The 20,058-nt window shown below is 41.3% G+C and overlaps 2 protein-coding genes and 1 non-coding gene across 3 annotated transcripts in view; 1 reads left to right on the forward strand and 2 right to left on the reverse strand.

Moving 5' to 3' along the window:
• LOC133550897 (TBC1 domain family member 8B-like) overlaps positions 1-15,892 on the forward strand; it is a 71,715-nt gene extending 55,823 nt beyond the window's left edge. The window contains exons 21-22 of the mRNA XM_061897026.1: positions 10,096-10,123; positions 15,304-15,892. Of these exons, the coding sequence (XP_061753010.1) occupies positions 10,096-10,123; positions 15,304-15,329 (54 nt within the window). The 3' untranslated portion in view covers positions 15,330-15,892. The remainder of the gene's footprint in view (positions 1-10,095; positions 10,124-15,303) is intronic.
• On the reverse strand, positions 1,288-1,359 carry trnap-agg (transfer RNA proline (anticodon AGG)). Its single transcript has one exon. It is a non-coding gene; the product is annotated as a tRNA-Pro (tRNA).
• LOC133550898 (gap junction alpha-3 protein-like) lies at positions 14,433-19,255 on the reverse strand. The gene is made up of 2 exons (XM_061897027.1): positions 19,013-19,255; positions 14,433-15,630 (listed from the first exon to the last, which is right to left on the reverse strand). Exon 2 carries the CDS (start codon positions 15,595-15,597, stop codon positions 14,572-14,574), a length of 1,026 nt encoding a protein of 341 aa, XP_061753011.1. The 5' UTR covers positions 15,598-15,630; positions 19,013-19,255; the 3' UTR covers positions 14,433-14,571.
• Positions 19,256-20,058: the final 803 nt, after the last annotated feature.

Genomic DNA, 20,058 nt, shown 5'->3' on the forward strand with positions numbered 1-20,058 from the left:
TTTGCAAAGCGAAAGCCATTTATCAACAGCATCCAGAAACGCCCCCGGCTTCTCTGTGCCCGAGATCATCTATGATGGACTGATGCAAAGTGGAAAAGTGTTATGTGGTCTGACAAGTCCACATTTCAAATTGCTTTTGGAAATATTCGACATTGTGTCATCCGGACCAAAGGGGAAGCGAACCATCCAGACTGTTATCGACGCAAAGTTCAAAAGCCAGCATCTGTGATGGTATGGGGGTGCATTAGTGCCCAAGGCATGGGTAACTTACACATCTGTGAAGGCACCATTAATGCTGAAAGGTACATACAGGTTTTGGAACAACATATGCTGCCATCTAAGCGCCATATTTTTCATGGACGCCCCTGCTTATTTCAGCAAGACAATGCCAAGCCACATTCAGCACGTGTTACAACAGCGTGGCTTTGTAAAAAAAAGAGTGCGGGTACTTTCCTGGCCCGCCTGCAGTCCAGACTTGTCTCCCATCAAAAATGTGTGGCGCATTACGAAGCGTAAAATACGACAGCGGAAACCTCGGACTGTTGAACAATTGAAGCTCTACATAAAACAAGAATGGAAAGAAATCCACTTTCAAAGCTTCAACAATTAGTTTTTTCAGTTCCCAAACGTTTATTGAGTGTTGTTAAAAGAAAAGGTGATGTAACACAGTGGTAAACATGCCCTTTCCCAACTACTTTGGCAAAAGTTGCAGCCATGAATTTCTAAGTTAATTATTATTTGCAAAAAATATATAATGTTTATGAGTTTGAACACCAAATATCTTGTCTTTGTAGTGCATTCAACTGAATATGGGTTGAAAAGGATTTGCAAATCATTGTATTCTGTTTATATTTACATCCAACACAATTTCCCAACTCATATGGAAACGGGGTTTGTACAACTTAAAGGGGACCTTGGATGAATTTCATCTTTTCTAACTTATAAGTGTTGTTAACGTTGTGTTAAATAATTCCAAAACATCAAATCATGAGATTTATGCATTTTGGCTTGAGCTTGCATGCAGATTGAATGCCTCTGTTTGCTGGGTTTTGCAGTCTTGCCACGTCTTGACGTCACAGCTTGGTGGATGTACATATTTGGACTTTAGTAAGGCTTTGATTGATTGATTGATCGAAACTCTTATCTGTAGATTGCACAGTACATATTCCGTATAATTGACCACTAAATAGTAACACTCGAATAAGTATTTCAACTTGTTTAAGTCGGGGTCAACGTGAATCAATTCAAGGTAAAATTCATACATTTGACCAAGTGTGTATATGTCAAGGGCTCATCCGGGATTTGAACCCGGGACCTCTCACACCCTAAGCGAGAATCATACCCCTAGACCAACAAGCCACTAAAGGGACTTGAAGAAACACAAAGAAAAGGTAAGATAAAGTACTTTCATCTAATCTTGGTATGCGCGTACTGTAATAAAACTGATGTGCAACATGCAGTGACATAAATGCTGCTTAAAACAGCTGTTTATTTATTCAAGTCTGAATCAGTCAGGGAATGTGAAAGTGTACTTAATGTAGTGACCTGGTGACTCTATATATCCATCCATCCATTTTCTACCGCTTATTCCCTTTTGGGGTCGCGGGGGGTGCTGGCGCCTAACTCAGCTACAATCGGGCGGAAGGCGGGGTACACCCTGGACAAGTCGCCACCTCATCACAGGGCCAACACAGATAGACAGACAACATTCACACTCACATTCACACACTAGGGCCAATTTAGTGTTGCCAATCAACCTATCCCCTAATGTTTATTTAATTTATTTTTAATCGTGTCTGGAGAACAATATTGGTGACAATATACAGTGTACTTTTCCAAAAGATAAATTATGATACTTTTGGAGAGGGTTGGGGCGTGGTTTCATTTGTCATCTGGGAACACTTTCAGAAAGGAAGATCTTGCAGACAGACTCAAAAAACAGGTTTTAGAAGTGACTGCAGAAAAAAGTACACCATAGCATATCCAATACATATTATCTAGATCACAAGGAAGTGTTTCAAATGTAGATTAAAATAATCAAAGGTCCCTTTTAAAAATTCTTTTTTTTTTAATCTCTGAAATTGTATTAATGTATTCCCAACACTCTATTGCAGTGGTTCTCAATCTTTTTTCACCAAGCACCACCTCAGAAATCACTTGGCTCTCCCAAGTACCCCAATAATGACCAACGTCAAAATACAGTAGTGTAATAGGCCAACGTATTCATTAAAAACAAGACAGAGGTTTCATTTAACATTATTGGCCACAGTAACATTACACACAGTTTGAAAATAGGAAAATAAAACACTGTACTTTAATAATGACTCAAATAAGTGGAGCCCCAGTACCACTGGTGGTATATGAACCAGTTTGAGACTCACTGGTCTATTGACTCCATTTCATTGCATGTCTCTCGGCTGCAGTGCTTCCAGTATTTGTATGTTGTATTTGTCCAATCAGATTTCAGCTTTTGTGTTGTCATGTTAATGTAATCTGCCCAGAGCCTCCAGAATATGTGTTATATTATATTAGCAATGGGGCCAACACTTCCGAACAAACTCCATCCTTAACACATATTTTTGCGATAATTATAATCAATCCTCAGCCTTCCCGGTAAGGTTTATTCAGGTGTACTGGAGAGGAGGCTTCGCCGGATAGTCGAACCTCGGATTCAGGAGGAACAGTGTGGTTTTCGTCCTGGTCGTGGAACTGTGGACCAGCTCTATACTCTCGGCAGGGTTCTTGAGGGTGCATGGGAGTTTGCCCAACCAGTCTACATGTGCTTTGTGGACTTGGAGAAGGCATTCGACCGTGTCCCTCGGGGAGTCCTGTGGGGAGTGCTCAGAGAGTATGGGGTATCAGACTGTCTGATTGTGGCAGTCCGCTCCCTGTACGATCAGTGTCAGAGCTTGATCCGCATTGCTGGCAGTAAGTCGGACACGTTTCCAGTGAGGGTTGGACTCCGCCAAGGCTGTCCTTTGTCACCGATTCTGTTCATAACTTTTATGGACAGAATTTCTAGGCGCAGCCAAGGCGTTGAGGGGATCCGGTTTGGTGGCCACGGGATTAGGTCTCTGCTTTTTGCAGATGATGTAGTCCTGATGGCTTCATCTGACCGGGATCTTCAGCTCTCGCTGGATCGGTTCGCAGCCGAGTGTGAAGCGACCGGAATGAGAATCAGCACCTCCAAGTCCGAGTCCATGGTTCTCGCCCGGAAAAGGGTGGAGTGCCATCTCTGGGTTGGGGAGGAGACCCTGCCCCAAGTGGAGGAGTTCAAGTACCTAGGAGTCTTGTTCACGAGTGGGGGAAGAGTGGATCGTGAGATCGACAGGCGGATCGGTGCGGCGTCTTCAGTAATGCGGACGTTGTATCGATCCGTTGTGGTGAAGAAAGAGCTGAGCCGGAAGGCAAAGCTCTCAATTTACCGGTCGATCTACGTTCCCATCCTCACCTATGGTCATGAGCTTTGGGTCATGACCGAAAGGATAAGATCACGGGTACAAGCGACCGAAATGAGTTTCCTCCGCCGGGTGGCGGGGCTCTCCCTTAGAGATAGGGTGAGAAGCTCTGCCATCCGGGAGGAACTCAAAGTAAAGCAGCTGCTCCTTCACATCGAGAGGAGCCAGATGAGGTGGTTTGGGCATCTGGTCAGGATGCCACCCGAACGCCTCCCTAGGTAGGTGTTTAGGGCACGTCCAGCTGGTAGGAGGCCACGGGGAAGACCCAGGACACGTTGGGAAGACTATGTCTCCCGGCTGGCCTGGGAACGCCTCGGGATCCCCCGGGAAGAGCTAGACGAAGTGGCTGGAGATAGGGAAGTCTGGGCTTCCCTGCTTAGGCTGCTGCCCCCGCGACCCGACCTCGGATAAGCGGAAGATGATGGATGGATGGATGGATTATAATCAATCAATCAAAGTTTATTTATATGGCCCTTAATCACAAATGTCTCAAAGGGCTGCACAAGCCAGTCAGATCCCACAACAGGGCAGGAAAAAACTCCACCCAATGGGAACAACGAGTGCAATGGAGGCCGAGTGGATACAGTTAATAATGTGAGCGTCCAGGCCATAGTGGGGCCAGCAGTATAACCTCTTTAATGTAGACATGTCGCGGCGCAGAGACATCACCGATTGATGCATAAGAAGTGGTCACCCCGCGTGTCCCAACTTGAATTATAATTATCCCATTATATTGTGCAACTTCCATTTTGACCAATGGGTGTACTTGTGTCATTCCACCAAAGCTCATACATTTTGTTTAGTAAAAAGACAATTAGATCATGTGCAGCATGTATTTTTTAGTTAGTGCTGATTCAGTCAACTGTTTCATGAGTATTTAGAAGAAAAGAGTGAGTTGCACATGTTTTCCAAGAAGTTACATTTCTTCTGAAAGTGTGTCTTTGTGACCTGATTGGCATCCTTTAAAACCACATTTTCAACAACCAGAAAGGTTGAAAAAAACATTTTGGAAGGAAACTGTCACAAAGACAGCTTTGTGACAGTTATCCAACTATAAATCAAAAAATCACTAAAATGCCACTTGGTTCTGTCATGTTTTGATTAAAAGCATCAGATCAAGATCTTCCTTGTTGGATTGAGATTTAGTGCCCCTTATTGTACCTCACCCCTGTCATCTACTGTATGTTCTCTGTTAAATAAAAACAATAATTTGACTTAAACACCATAAAAAACATGCAACGTGATGACACATTAATTTTGATCCTGCAGCGTTAAAGTGATTGCAGGATGTTGCTGTTGCATTGGTTCTATGGAGTTTGTGTCTGTTTTTGTGGTAAACCATTACCCCTAATTCCTTTCCGACAACATAAATGTTGAAAAAACCTAGAGTTTGCCCAGAGGGCATGAAGTCATTTCATACATCACATGAGCGATAAAGCCAGCCTTCTCTTGATCACAAGCATACAGTATTTGGAAACGGAATCATACAATAATAACAACAACATAATGGAATTAGCGGTCTTGGAGGACGTCTATTCAGTTGTTTAATTTTGTGGGGGTAAAAAGCCGATAACAGACAAGACACAATACTTGTCATTTCAACAGTCAACGTTATAGCTTTAAGAAATACTAAAATAAATCAAGAATATAAATTGTTGTAGTATGAGTATTTTTTTAAGATCAAGCAGAGTAAGCAAATACGGAATCACTCAAAAAACTAAACTCACCACTAGTACTTTGTTGCACCACTTTTGGCTTTTATATCAGCCTGCTGTCGCTGAGGCACAGACTTAACCAGCGACAGACAGTACTCATCAATCTTAGTTCAGCTTTCTCTGATTGCTGTTGACAGATCAGCTTTGTAGGTTTGAGTCTTATCATGGACCATTCTATTTCACTTCCACCACAGATTTTCAATTGGATTGAGATCCAGACTATTTATAGGCCATGACATTGACCTACCGTGTGACTTGTTGAAGGGTGGACTAGCAAAGTAAGATTTTCATTGTACGGTAAACTGTCTGTTTAAATGTGCATATGACAATAAACAATCTAGAAACTTGGATCTTGAATTTTGGGCAGCACAGTGGAAGAGGGGTTAGTGTGTCTGCCTCACAATACGAAGGTCCTGTGCAGTCCTGTATAATTTATTACATGCACGCGAACACGCACGCACGCACACACGCACGCACGCACGCACGCACGCACACACACACACACACACACACACACACACACACACACACACACACACACACACACACTCACACACACAGTCTTTTATCTCATTGTAAAGATAATTCCATAGTTTAAACCCCACCACTGATATACACATTTGTTTTAAAGTTGTCCTTAAATACTAATGTTTGAAATTACCTTTTCTTCTATGGTATTCATTCTCAGAAGTGATGACAATCATTTTTGGGAAATTTGCTGGTAATGTTTTACTTTTAGTCTTAAACATCTACACATATAACATGTAATGTCTGTAACTTAACTAGCTCCTGTAGTTCAATAAAGCAGAAATAATAAATATTATGTTAGTGTGTTCTAGATAATCTACTTTATGAATAATCCTTATAGCTCTTTTCTGTGGTTGATACAATGCCTTTATGTTACTCTTATTTGTGTTCCCCCACACTTCCACACAGTAGCTAATATATGGCAATATAAGTGCACAATACAATATACGCATTGCACTATAATCTGACACACATTATACCTTATTTAATACAAAAATACATTTAGACATATTTTTCGGTACATGTGCAATATGAGATTTCCATGTCAGACCGTCATCCAGTATCACTCCTAAAAATCTAAGTTCAGAAACTCTTTCAATTCCATCTATTGACAGTTTGATCGTTTCCTCCCTTTTCCTCTTACAAAAAAATCATGAACCTATTTTTTTTTAATGATAATTTATTGACATCAAACCATTTCTTAAGTTTAATAATTTCCTGTTCAATAATATATGATAACGCTTTTTAGTCATGTCCCAAACTATAAAAGTTGGTGTCGTCCTCAAATAAAACAAATTTAATTAACTTTGATACCTGACATATATCATTAATATATAAAATAAACAATTATGGTCCCAAAACCGAACCTTGTGTAATTCCACATTCAATCCTCATTTGTTCAGATGTATTACCCACAAAATCCACAAACTCTTGTCTAATATCTAAATAACTTCTTAGCCCGTCTAAAACTACTCCCCTCACACCAAATGAATGCAACTTGGACTATAATATAAAATGATCTATAGTGTCAAATGCTTTTTTAAGATCGACAAACACCCTTATAGTGTATTTCTTATTATCAGTTGCTGTTGCTATATCCTCCATTATATTCATTACAGCTGAAGCTGTGGATCTATTAGTTCGGAATCCATACTGGCTCTTACTCAACAGCATGTTCTTTTCAATAAAACTACTTTTGCTACCTTCATTCTATTTGGAAAGGTCCCTTTTTGAAAAGAAAATTAAAAACATAACAAAGAGGTTTGATGATACGGTCAATAGTCTTTTTCACAATTATAATGTCTATACCATCACTGTCTGTTGATTATTATTTTTCAGTTTTGTTACCATTGATACAGTTTCATTTTCACTAACATCTCCTAGAAGCATGGACTGTAGCACTTTGATTCCCCCTCTCCATCCACTCTGTACATCTTTATGTTCTTCAATACTCTCTGTCAATTTGGGTCCAACATTTACAATATTCTTTTTTAAATTGTCTCATTATTATCAATTTGTTTTTATAAACCTTAAATTTCTTTTCAGCATCCTTTGTTCTTACTTTTATGAAGTCTCTACAAAGTTTGTTTTTCTTTTTACAAGCATTCTGTAGTCCCTTTTTAATCCAAGGCATTTTAATGTAGCTGTTTCCTTGTTTCCATACATTCAGACAATGCTTTTCATACAATGATAAATATATATCAAGAAAAGCCTCATATGCAGAATCTGCCTCTCCCACATACACCTCATTTCAGTCTGCTTCAAATAAGTCCTTCCTAAACTTATTTATTGCCTCTTCAGTCCTTTTCCTTACATACCTACGGGTTTTTTCCTCCCTCTTTCTATACATTTGACAGTCATAAGTAAGAAACATGGGTAAGTGGTCACTTTAATCATTAATTAGTAGTCCACTTTTTATATTATTTTCTATGAAATTTATAAAGATGTGATCACTTAACTTTGCACAATTTGTCGTTATTCTATATGGTTTGGTGATCAATGGATAAAGCCCTCTACAGTATACTACATCTAAGAAGTATTTTGTTGATTTATTTCTGGGTGTGGCTTAGCAGGTCTATGTTATAGTCGCCACACATGACGAATGTTTTCTTTTCCTTTACCTTACACAATAATTATTCCAGACTATCATAAAATGTTTCTACCTTAGACCCAGGTATCCTATATAAACACGTAACAATTACATTTCTCTTATTTTCTATGTCTACCTCCACAGTTACACATTCAAATAAATCATCGATAACCACTGTTATACATTCAACAGGTCTACATTTCAAGTCACAGTCAACAAACAGGGCCACACCTCCTCCCTTTTTGTCTCTTCTACCCGTCAATGGAGAAATCGATACCTCTGTTTTAATCGATCCACGTTTCCGAAATTGATATTATTTTGAATTTGCCATTTAGAGTCTTCAAGTATTTGTCAATCTACGAGAAATTTGCATATAAGCTTCTACAGTTAAAATGTATTAGAGAAAATGTATTATCTAAACTAATATTGTCATTAAATCTTTCCTCGGTGAAGTAGAAGAAGCATTTATTGAGTTGAACAGATGGTTATCTGGGTCAACATCATGTTTAAAGTCATATAATTTACAGTCTGTGTATTCAGCTCTTGAAAACTATTGTTTCTCAGTTGTCTCACCTTCTCGCCGCATAGCCTTCCCAGTCTCCAGCCAAGGATGAGCCATGTCAGTCATAAGCCTAACAGTTCTCATCTATACTGATCCAAGTCGCGGCGCTCTTGAATCGTGACAACTTTGGCTTCTTCATATTTTCCATTTAGCCGAATCATGATTTTACAGTTCCGTGTCCATGTGGCTTGTATCTTGTTTTCTTTTCTGAGGATGCGTGCTTGTCTTGCAATTCCGGCGTTCTTCTTTGTAAGATATTCATTGATGTAAACCCCAGTTCCCTTCGGCTTCCTTCCCTGCAGTCGTAACTCTGTCTTATGTTTTCGATTCACAAACCGGATCACAATAGCTGGGTTGGTTCTGCTGTCCTTCCTGGGGATAGTATGGCTCGCCGAAATGCTGCCATTTTGAAGAGTCATGTTCTTACTTGTGAATAAGTTAATTACTTGCTGTTCAAGTGTCTCAAGTTTGTCTGGCGGGGCTTCGGCGTCCTTGTCAGCGTCCCTGCTGCGAGTCCCGGCCACTCTTGCACATGATCGATGTTTGATTTCCAGTCCGCTTATAATCAGATCGTCCATTCTGGTGTACTGTTCAAATTTGTCAATTCTTGTTTCTAGGTCGACAATTTTCTTGTCTTTCTCCTTGATTATGTTTTTCAGCATTTTGATTTCGGTCAACAACTCCTTGAGTGTGTTTTGCTGTTTGGCCACTGTCCTTACATCCTTCGACAGGGAGTTAAGAGATTTTCTGATCTCCGCCACGTCTTCCTTGAGTTTCTTGTGTTTCGCACTCATTTTCTTAATTCAATTGGTTTTCTTCTTAGTTTCAGTTCGGTTTCGTTACTTGCTAAAACTCACAAGCTAAATTGCCGAGATGCGTCATCGCACTTCCGCCTTCCACAATCCATCACTCTTAAATTAACCCCTCAGTTCTGTACCATTGAGTAGAATGTGAGTAGTCAACATAAAACTTGCTTCAATGTATTTTTCTGAAAGTTCAATTTGTTTTTAAGATGGCCATGTAACGTTAGTCATGTAGCAAGCTACCATGCACAGTCTGGTGATGCTAAAGTGTAGATTGTTAGCTCAGTTAGCTCTTTTAGCGCGGCTAAGGTTTAACTAGAGCAGTCCATTCATTCAACTGAATGAGCAGCGCTGCCTGCTTGTTCAAGTTTAGCATTAATTTAGAGACGTTTTTTATTCAGCGACTCTATCCCGCCTTTTGAAGTTTCATTTTGAAAACATGATGCTCTGAAGAAAAAAGTAAAAAAAAAACCAAGAAGCTCCGTCAGTGTGCTTAATTTAGACCCCAAAACCTGTAGAATAATGAAACTGTTTGTAACGTTATAGCACCAGCATTTGTGAAAACAATGACTGAGGCTGTCCTTAGACTTGTATTTGTTATTTTGCAGTTATTTTGTCTGACTATTAAACAAGATAATAAAATAAACATCCATGCCTGTATGTCATGCACTTGCAAATTTAGGTTAATCAGCCAGTATATAAATGTAATAACATCAAAATGGTTTTGGTCAATTCTAAATACTTTCAAATGTATTTGTGTGAAATGTTGCAGATTGAATAGTCTTAACAGGCATCTTACACATTAACTTTGATTTAATCAATGTTGATGTAATTTATTGTGTCCTTTTACACTGAGGACTAATGACTATGTGATTTGATGGAGGTTTAAATATTATCACTGGTGGTTTGTAAAATAATATTTTTTTGTGTGTTTTTTCAGGTTGCTGCAACAAATATGATTTGGCACTGTAAGTTGTGTTCAGCTTCTTTCACCACGTTATCCTATTTATTTGAACACTGTTGACTGCAGCACAGCCACTTTTCAAAAGTTAACCCAGTCCGTGCTTCCCTGATGATTGCATGTGCACATTTCACACACTTAGTGCACTGAGAACACATCTGTCCAGATGTCATACCTAAGAACCTAAAAGCAGTGCAAACACGATTCAGGAACTTGTGACTTTCAAGTGTCCTTTATGCACATTTCAGCAACCTTTTTTTTTCTGACAGACTGTAGTTCTGTCCTGTCCACCTGTGAAAGAACTGATGGACCTCTGGCCTGCTCTTCATATGCCATCTGAGGTCATGCGGATCAACTCTTTCATCTGTTTTTTTATCTTTGCCAGTACTTTGTCACACTGTGTGTAGTGTTACCTTATTTCGTTTAGACCCAGGACCTCAATCCCACCAACACATCTTCCTATGAAGAAGCAGTGCCTGGGGAATCTGTGGTGGGCTCTCCTATTTCTGGGGCTCAGGTTGCAGAGGTAGTTAAAAAGTTCCTCGGGGATCCTTAAGGCTCTAGATGCTGTGGGGCTGTCTTGGTCGACAAGACTCTGCAACATTGCGTGGACATCGGGGAGAGTACCTCTGGATTGGCAGACCAGGGTGTTGGTTCCTCTTTTTAAGAAGGGGAACCGGAGGGTGTGTTCCAACTATCATGGGATCACACTCCTCAGCCTTCCCGGTAAGGTCTTTTCAGGTGTACTGGAGTGGAGGCTACGGCGGATAGTCGAACTTAGGATCCAGGAGGAACATTGTGGTTTTCGTCATGGTCATGGAACGGTAGACCAGCTCTATAATCTTGGCAGGGTCCTTGAGGGTGCATGGCATTTTGCCCGAACAATCTACATGTGCTTTGTGGACTTGGAGAAGGCATTCGACCTTGTCCCTCAGGAAGTCATGTGGGGAATACTCAGAGAGTATGGGGTATCGGACTATCTGATTGTGGTGGTCCGCTCCCTGTATGATCAGTGTCAGAGCTTGGTCCGCATTGCCGGCAGTAAGTCGGACCCGTTTCCAGTGAGGTTTGGACTCCGCCAAGGCTGCCCTTTGTCACCGATTCTGTTCATAACTTTTATGGACAGCATTTCTAGGCGCAGTCAGGGCGTTGAGGGGATCCAGTTTGGTGGTGCAAGATTAGGTCTCTGCTTTTTGCAGATGGTGTGGTCCTGATGGCTTCAACTGGCCAGGATCTTCAGCTCTCACTGGAACGGCCGAGTGTGAAGCGACTGGGATGAGAATCTGCACCTCCAAGTCCGAGTCCATGGTTCTCGCCCGGGAAAGGGTGGAGTGCCATCTTCAAGTTGGGGAACAGCTCTTGCCCCAAGTGGAGGAGTTCAAGTACTTAGGTGTCTTGCTCACGAGTTAGGGAAGAGTGAAGCGTGATGTCGACAGGCGACTCGGTGCAGCGTCTTTAGTAATGCGCACACTGTATCGATCCGTTGTGGTGAAGAAGGAGCTGAGCCGGAAGGCAGAGCTCTCAATTTACCGGTCGATCTACGTACCCATCCTCACTTATGGTCATGAGCTTTGGGTTATGACCGAAAGGACAAGATCACGGGTACAAGCGGCCGAAATTAGTTTCCTCCGCCAGGTGGCGGGGCTCTCCCTTAGAGATAGGGTGAGAAGCTCTGTCATCCTGGAGTATTTCAAACTAAAGCCGCTGCTTCTCCACATCGAGAGAAGCCAAATGAGGTGGTTCGGGCATCTGCTCAGGATGCCACCCGAACGCCTCCCGACCGGCAAGAGGCCAAGGGGAAGACCCAGGACATGTTGGGAACACTATGTCTCCTGGTTGGCCTGGGAACACCTCGGGATCCCCTGGGAGGAGCTGGACAATGTAGCTGGGAAGAGGGAAGTCTGGGCTTCTCTGCTTAGGCTGCTGACCCCGCAACTCGACCTCGGATAAGTGGAAGAAAATGGATGGATGGATGGCGTCAGATGAAAAAATCTTCTCCACCTTCAATCGTTTCCCATTTTCAAAGGTGTTCTCGATAAAAATCCTTGTTTTGTTTACTGCTTTTTCATGAATAAGTTGAAAATCCTAACGCCTCTTAAATTTACTAAGGTCTGACATGTTTGGTAACTTTACCAGTGCCAGTAGCTAGACGAAGAGGGCGGTTTGTCATTAGTGAGTGTGTCAACCTGGATGTGACACACTCACGGACTTTCTATTTGGTCAAACAGTGGCGGGAAAGGCATCGAAATTAAAAAAATAACAAGATTTCGGGGCTGCGAATGTATTTTGAACTGAGCACATACCGGCTGACCTACAGTTATCAGTTACAAAGGTATTCGAAAATAACATGATTTCTTAATGCCTGTTGACATATCAGGGCCATTTAATGATGATTTGACATTAAAGTATTACCTATGGCTCCTTTAATAACTTTAAAACATATGTTTTATTTTTTCTTAAGCTGCTCTATCTCCTCTGAAGTCCTCATACTTTGGAAAACTCTCAGAGCAACACATAACTTTCTTTAGGGGGCAAAGTCAGGACAATTCCAAGGGGGCCCCCCCTAAAATAGGATTGTGGTGACAACAGCTGTCATGGGGGCCCAATGTGATTTTTTATTTTTTTTATTTTTTTTATTTTTAAATAGTGTTCAGAATGGGCTTTGTGGTGGAAGAGGGGTTAGTCCGTCTGCCTCACAATACGAAGGTCCTGAGTAGTCAGGGTTCAATCCCGGGCTGGGGATCTTCCTGTGTGGATTTTGCATGTTCTCCCCGTGAATGCGTGGGTTCCCTCCGGGTACTCCGGCTTCCTCACACCTCCAAAGACATGCATCTGGGGATAGGTTGATTAGCAACACTAAATTGGCCCTAGTGTGTGAATTTGAGTGTGAATGTTGTCTGTCTATCTGTGTTGGCCCTGCGATGAGATGGCGACTTGTCCAGGGTGTACGCCGCCTTCCGCCCGATTGTAGCTGAGATAGGCACCAGCACCCCCCGCAACCCCAAATGGAATACGCGGTAGGAAATGGATGGATGGGGTATTCATAATTACTAAAGATGCCTCTGGCTATAATATTAGTGGCATAGTCTGATTTAGTTTGGTGCAGCTTTATTATAAGGAGTAGGGCTATAAATCTTTGGGCATGACAGGATTTGATTCAAAAAGATTCTTATTGATGTGATACAGAATCGATTCTCGATTCAAAATCAATTTTTTTTTTAAACATTGGGTGCCAGTGCCAATAACAAGATCTGATAGCTCAGTTACAGCTCACATTTAATTTCCTATTATGTGTTGTATGTGTTTTATGTCGCACGATTGCACCAAGAAAAATTCCTAGTTTGTGAACACTTTCTCAAACAATGGCGATAAAAACTATTCTGATTTTGATTCTGATTCTGTTTCAGTTCTATAAATAATGACATTCCTACATAAGATATATAAACAGCTGCAAATAATTTCTATATGACTTTAAAGAAAACTGGTTTTGTTTGACAAAAAAAAATCTACCCAAACATTTAATAAAGTCAAATACAATTACAAAAAAAAAATGATACCCAAACATTTATCAAATACAAATCAGGGTGTTGTGATCATCTTCCGGATCACATCTTGTGTCCATGTTTGAATCCCTTTTTGGGTTTTGTTTATTTTTGGACTCTGCCGATCCCTTTGTTTGAGCACTTCCTTGTTTGTATTTGTCACCTTGGCTACTTCATTTGCTCCACCTGCACTGACTTTTTGACGCACACCTGGTTTTGATTGTTGTGTTAGTATTTAAGTCCGCCTGCTACCCGAGTTCTTTCCGGATCTTTTGTTTGCTCTATGCAACATTTGTGTTGGTTTTCTTGCCTTTTGTATTGACCTTGCTAAGTCCTTGCTTAGCTTCCGCACGCTCGGCTTGCGCTTCTGTGGACTCTGAACTCGAGTCTTGCTAAACTTTAGCATTTAGCTTTCCGTGCGTTGGCACGCTTTTCTTTGCCTTTTGTTCAAGTGTTCTTTTGGTCATTTGTATTTTAAAATCAGTTCTTACCTACTATCCTGCCTGTCCGAAGTCCTGTAGCATCTGAGGGTGACACTTCGGGCATCAATATGCGTCCAAAACGCAACAAAGGCAACAAGAGAAGGATCCCACACTTCTCTTTTCCAAAGTATATTTCTCCAGCAAATATGAGCAACTATATGATTTGTCTGAGTGAGTTGACAGGACAGATTTAAAAAATATCTAAATAGATAAATACAAATAAAAAAAGTTTTAAATCGATTTTTGATTTTCTTTAATCAATTAAACATTTTTCCAAATAAAAATCACAATTTATTCGAAAATCTATTTTTTTTGACACACCTAATAAACAGTACATATGGACTTCACAACTGTCAATCACATTTTAAACGAAAAGAACAATTTAAACGAAGCTGTTTTTCTGTGTGGCATGTCCATAATGAAACTTGTCTTTATATTTTTAGACCATCCATCCTGCTCTTGTTATTGCTGTGCTTGCTGGATAGGCTGCTTCTGCGCGTGCTTTCTATGGACGTCTCAATAACCGACGCAGACCTTTTCCTCTCCTGCAAGTCATCTCCGTCCACTTTTCCTTTCTTTTCCACGGCCATGTTGTCTCTGTTCTGCTTGTACACCGCCTTGCTGCTGTAGGGTCCATGCTCCATGTTGTACTTGGCCTCCATCGGGAATGCTTCGGGCACAGTGGTGCGAGCGGAGAAGTAGTTGTAGTTGGGGACGAAAGGCTTGGTGGGCTCATCCGGCGATTTGGCGGCCTTGATGGCGGCCTGCGAGCGCCTGTAGCGGAGACCCTGGTGGCACTTGGTGAAGCCAAGATGGTAGATTTCCACCAGATTGAGCAGCAGCGAGATGGCGGCCACGGCCAGCATGAAGAGGATGAAGATAGTCTTCTCCGTGGGTCTGGAGATGTAGCAGTTGACCACGTTGGGACACGGCCAGCGGTCACACGTGTACATGGGCTTGAGCTCAAAGCCATACAGGAAGTACTGAGCTACGATAAAAGCCACTTCAAAAAGAGTCTTGAAGATGATGTTGAGGACGTACGTTCGCAGCAGGGCACCTTTCAGCCGCACATGCCCTAGATTGTCCTTAATCGGCGCTTTCTTGGCCTTTTCATTCTCAAATTCCTTCTCCTTTTCTTTCACTTTCTCCTCCATGCGCACCAGATGCAGGATGTGGCCCAGGTAGATGAGCGTTGGCGTGGACACGAAGATGATCTGCATCACCCAGAAGCGGATGTGGGAGATGGGGAAGGTCTTGTCGTAGCAGACGTTCTGACAACCGGGCTGCTTGGTGTCGCAGGTGAAACCCGACTGCTCGTCGCCCCACACTTTCTCGGCGGCGGTCCCCAGCACCAGGATGCGGAAGATGAACAGCACAGTCAGCCACACTTTGCCCACCACGGTCGAATGCTCCTGGGCGCTCTCCAGCAGCTTCCCCAACAGGTTCCAGTCTCCCATGATGCTGACAATCACCTTTCCCAGCACTGACACCTGGGGAGGAGACAATCGTCGCATTAACTCAATTAGAGGACAGCTTTTTACTTTCCTCCTGAGCAGTGGACGCTGGTTTTCAGGGGGTCATGTTTCAGCCATTTGGGAGGCAAATGGTGCAGTTTCACACACCCACAATAAAAACAATAATAACCACAAACATATTCTACAGTACACACGCCATATTTGAGTCATGGCGTGTGTATAGTAGAAAACTATTGACCGGTAAACTGCCGTTCAAAAGTTTTAGAACATCTCATGTATATGCATTTATTTATTTATACTATTTTTTTAAATAAAGATATTTTTTTCAATTATTTTGTATTTTTGGTAACCTCAGCCGAGACTATAAAAATAGGACCCATTACCTACTTGCTTGACACTCAGCATCAAGGGTTGGAATGGAGGGTTAAATCAACAAAAATGATTCCTGCGCGCGGCCACAGTTTCTGCTCACTGCTCCCCTCAACTCCCAGGGGGTGAACAAGGGTGATGGGTCAAATGCAAAAAAATAATTTCGCCACACCTAGTGTGCGTGTGACAATCATGGGTACTTTTAACTTTAATAAAATGGATATCAGAAACCCATCGATTAGTAGTACAATAGTCAATTACCATTACTATGCCATTATTATGTATCCATTCATGGTTATAAAAATAATTTCAAAGCAAATATATAAAGGCACAGAAAGGGTTATTGAACTACTGTATTTGTACATATTCAAAATATGGAGCATTGAATATTTTTTTTTATGATGATATATAATTATTTATTTGTTTTTTAACCTATCCAGTTAAGAGACCTACGCAAATTTTATTGTTGATTTACTGTATAAGGGGGCTGTACAGATGTGGAATATTTAGAGGGCCTTTCTGTATTAAGAGTTGCGTGGATTTCCTACAAAAATTTGAATCCAGAAAACTCTGTACGCAAGAAAAAGTTCAGATGTATGAAAGTGTGCGCGCACACTAATCCAAGCACATTTCTTTTTTACATCGCAATCAGCTTGGAAATGACCACAGAAGTTTGCTCGGCTCGGCACGCCCAGGCTCCGTACCCTTATACTGTAAATACGCAAATCATTCTGAAAGCAGTCATGTACAGACCTGTTCAAATAAAAAAGAAATGGTCGGGCTCCAGGAAGAAGGTGAAGAAGAAGATGGATGTACATCGCCAAATCAGAGAAGTGTTTGAAAAGATTGTCGTTGCAACTAACGAGACGGGTGTCCCCTTTCTTCCTCACCGCACCATGTGTGTCCCTTCTGAAGTCTAGCGTTCGATGGCAGCTGACCACATACACCTAAGGACGACCGTCCATTGGTATGATACGTAAAACTTTATATTAGTGGGTGACTCTGATTACCCCAATATAAAAATATTGTTTTACAACAAAATGTGTTCATAAAGTAGCCTACTCACAGCCAGATTAGAGTTTCGAGTGAAAATTATGTAATGGTTTGCAATCTTTCAAATTTAAACATACCAGCGCTATCAAAAAGGATAAAAAAGGCTTTGTCCCTCGTTTGATTCCTCAATTTATTATTATAACACAGGAGACGACTTGCCGTCACAGCCGTCCCACGGAAACCGAGGTGCCATTGATGTGTCGCAGCAACCGGCGGCTGCTGTCCAGCCTAGGTCGTGCTCCATCCATCCGTTTTCTACCGCTTCTCCCTTTCTGGGTCGCGGGGGTTGCTGGAGCCTATCCCTGCTGCGCTTGGGCAGAAGGCAGGCTACACCCTGGACAAGTCGCCACAGGAACACATTGTGACAGCAATAAGTGGCAAAATAATCGCATAAATAAAATAATAGATGTCCTCACAAATATTAATATGAATATGAAGCATTGAATGCAGTGGCAAAAAACTACATTTTTGTCACGGCCCGGGCACACTCCTTTGTGCATTCATCCTTTGCACACGCCATTTCGGCGGCAGCAGGCGGCGGCATTTAATCGCCAATCAATCACCACTCAACACACATGCCGCTGATGAGCTTCCTGGGATTCTTAAGCCAGTTCAAACCTGTGTTCCGGGCCAGAACGTAGCGACCTGTTCCTATACAGTAAGCCGTATATCTCTAAGCTCTATGCACACTCTCTCTCTCTCTCTGTTTCTGCCCCTTCATGTTAATTTGTCTCGTATTCCTTGTCGTCATCCAGCAGCGTTCCTCCGTTCCCGGGTCTCGAGCAGTGCCCGACCTCTCCCTGTATTCACTCTGGTTCCCTGGCTGCCTCTTGAATCTCGACCTTCTGCCCGGACATGGACTTTGACGCCTCGCCACTGCCCTTGACCTCACGCCTGCCCACAGACAACCGAGCTTGCCTTGCCCCTCTTGTCTTTCCGCACCTTGCTAAACACTTCCGGTAACACTCTACAGGTACTCGCCACACATAGTCACACACATAAACAATTTGGATTAGTTTCACACTCCATTGTATTGTTAATATATAAATATTAAAAGACGTCCTGCATTCTGTGCCATCTTCTTCCCCTGTACCGTAACAATTTTGTGTCCTTGCCTCAATTATTTTTACATACTGTAATTCAAAGAAAATGTTGGAAAAACCCAAACGAGAAACTCCGAGTGTCACAAAACTATCGATAGCCGGTAGAAATGAGGCAGCGCACATTTCAACATCCAATTCAGTCTTGAAACATGTGATCTTTGCTGTGAAAAAGGGCATACTCGAGGTTTTTCCAAGCTTAATACTGTACATGGGGCCCCAGGTCAGGATGGAAAGAAGAAAAAAGAAGACAAAGGGGACAAGTCAGCGAGAGACAACAACAAAAACACAACAACAACAGCATGAGCAGGATAGTATCTACACATATGATACCAGTACTCATAAAACAATATTTGTAAATAAAACAGTAATTATTACAGTATAATTATGACAATAATCATATTATTGATATTAACAACAATATTCTCAAATAATTATGTGATATATTGATATAATTGGTGAAAAGGTTAAATATAATGTCTAGTATGTTTTAGCCCATATATTTACGTCAATATTTGTACAGCTTCCATCCATCCATTTTCTACCGCTTGTCCCTTTTTGGGGTCTCAGCTGCATTCGGGCGGCATGAGAAATGAATATATTCAAATAGGTTTTTGTTTGTGTCAATATTTGTACATATTACCAGGATAAGTAAATATTAATGAGAGGAGAAAATCAAATGAAATGGTGGCCAAATTGTAAATAAACTAATAAATTACATATAAATTTGGTGTTTGGATCTTGAGCAGTAAAACTTTTCAACTTTGGTAAATTGATTTAAACAACTGTTTTTTTGTCAAACAGTGTAGAAAATTCCTCATTCAGAAAGTCCGTATCATAGAGAACTGAAATATACAGAACTGAAGGTGACCTACTTGTTTGCGAATCTGCGACTCAAAGCGTTTGCCTTCGGCAGCATGAACAGAAACCAGTTGATCATGAATAAATCACCACTTGTCCTCCTGAAGGCTGTGTCTTCTCCACTGGTGCAGGCTGATTTGACAACAAAAAAATAGGACAAGATTTTATGAGAGGAAGGAGCTGCCCGTATAGATCTTGTGACACGAGACCAGACTTAGGTTTGTAGTTTGTATTTCAGGGTCTGTTACTGGTGACACTGCAGCAAACTTTCACAACACTTGTGCCTGTCATTTGGGCCACAGGAAGTGCAAGTCAACAAAGCACCTGTTGTATCTGATAGACTGTAGTATTGATATTAATACAACAAAAGAGCCACAATAACACACTATCATGAAGAATATTTTGTCTGGGCACCATTGTTTTTTGGGGGGGAATCCACTATTGGATTTGAATCATCTCTTTTATATGATGACAATCCCCCATAGATAAAGACTCCTGAAGTGTAAATAATGCAAATCATAATAACACATCATGGCTTTTATGATTATATAGAAACTAGTTCATATATTCGGGGTTAAGTCTCCCCTCGTCTTTAAAACCTAGTGATACCTCTGTTACTTTAGTCGAATTGTGGGCAATGCAATGAAAAAGGGAATATTGTCCAGAACTTTCTCCTATGCTGCCACTGATTGGTTGATTATACTGTATTTGTACCTTTCTTCTATCACCTTAAAGGTGAGCCTTGATGACATTGGGGGCGTGGTTAAGAGGGGAGGAGTATATTTACAGCTACAATTCACCAACTCCAGTATTTCATATATATATATATATATATATATATATATATACAATACTTGACTTTCAGTGAATTCTAGCTATATATATTTATTTTATTGTATATATAAATAAAAGAAATAGTTGAATTTCAGACGGCACCTATCAAATACACAGTAATAAAAACACAGTTGTTCCACTAAATCTACTGTGCATGCTGGTTACTTAAAAAACATCAACAACACTTACCTTTCATTATTTGAGTAACCTTTGTTCTGCCATTTGC

Source organism: Nerophis ophidion, linkage group LG04 (genome assembly GCF_033978795.1).
Source record: "Nerophis ophidion isolate RoL-2023_Sa linkage group LG04, RoL_Noph_v1.0, whole genome shotgun sequence".
Taxonomy (NCBI): domain Eukaryota; kingdom Metazoa; phylum Chordata; class Actinopteri; order Syngnathiformes; family Syngnathidae; genus Nerophis; species Nerophis ophidion.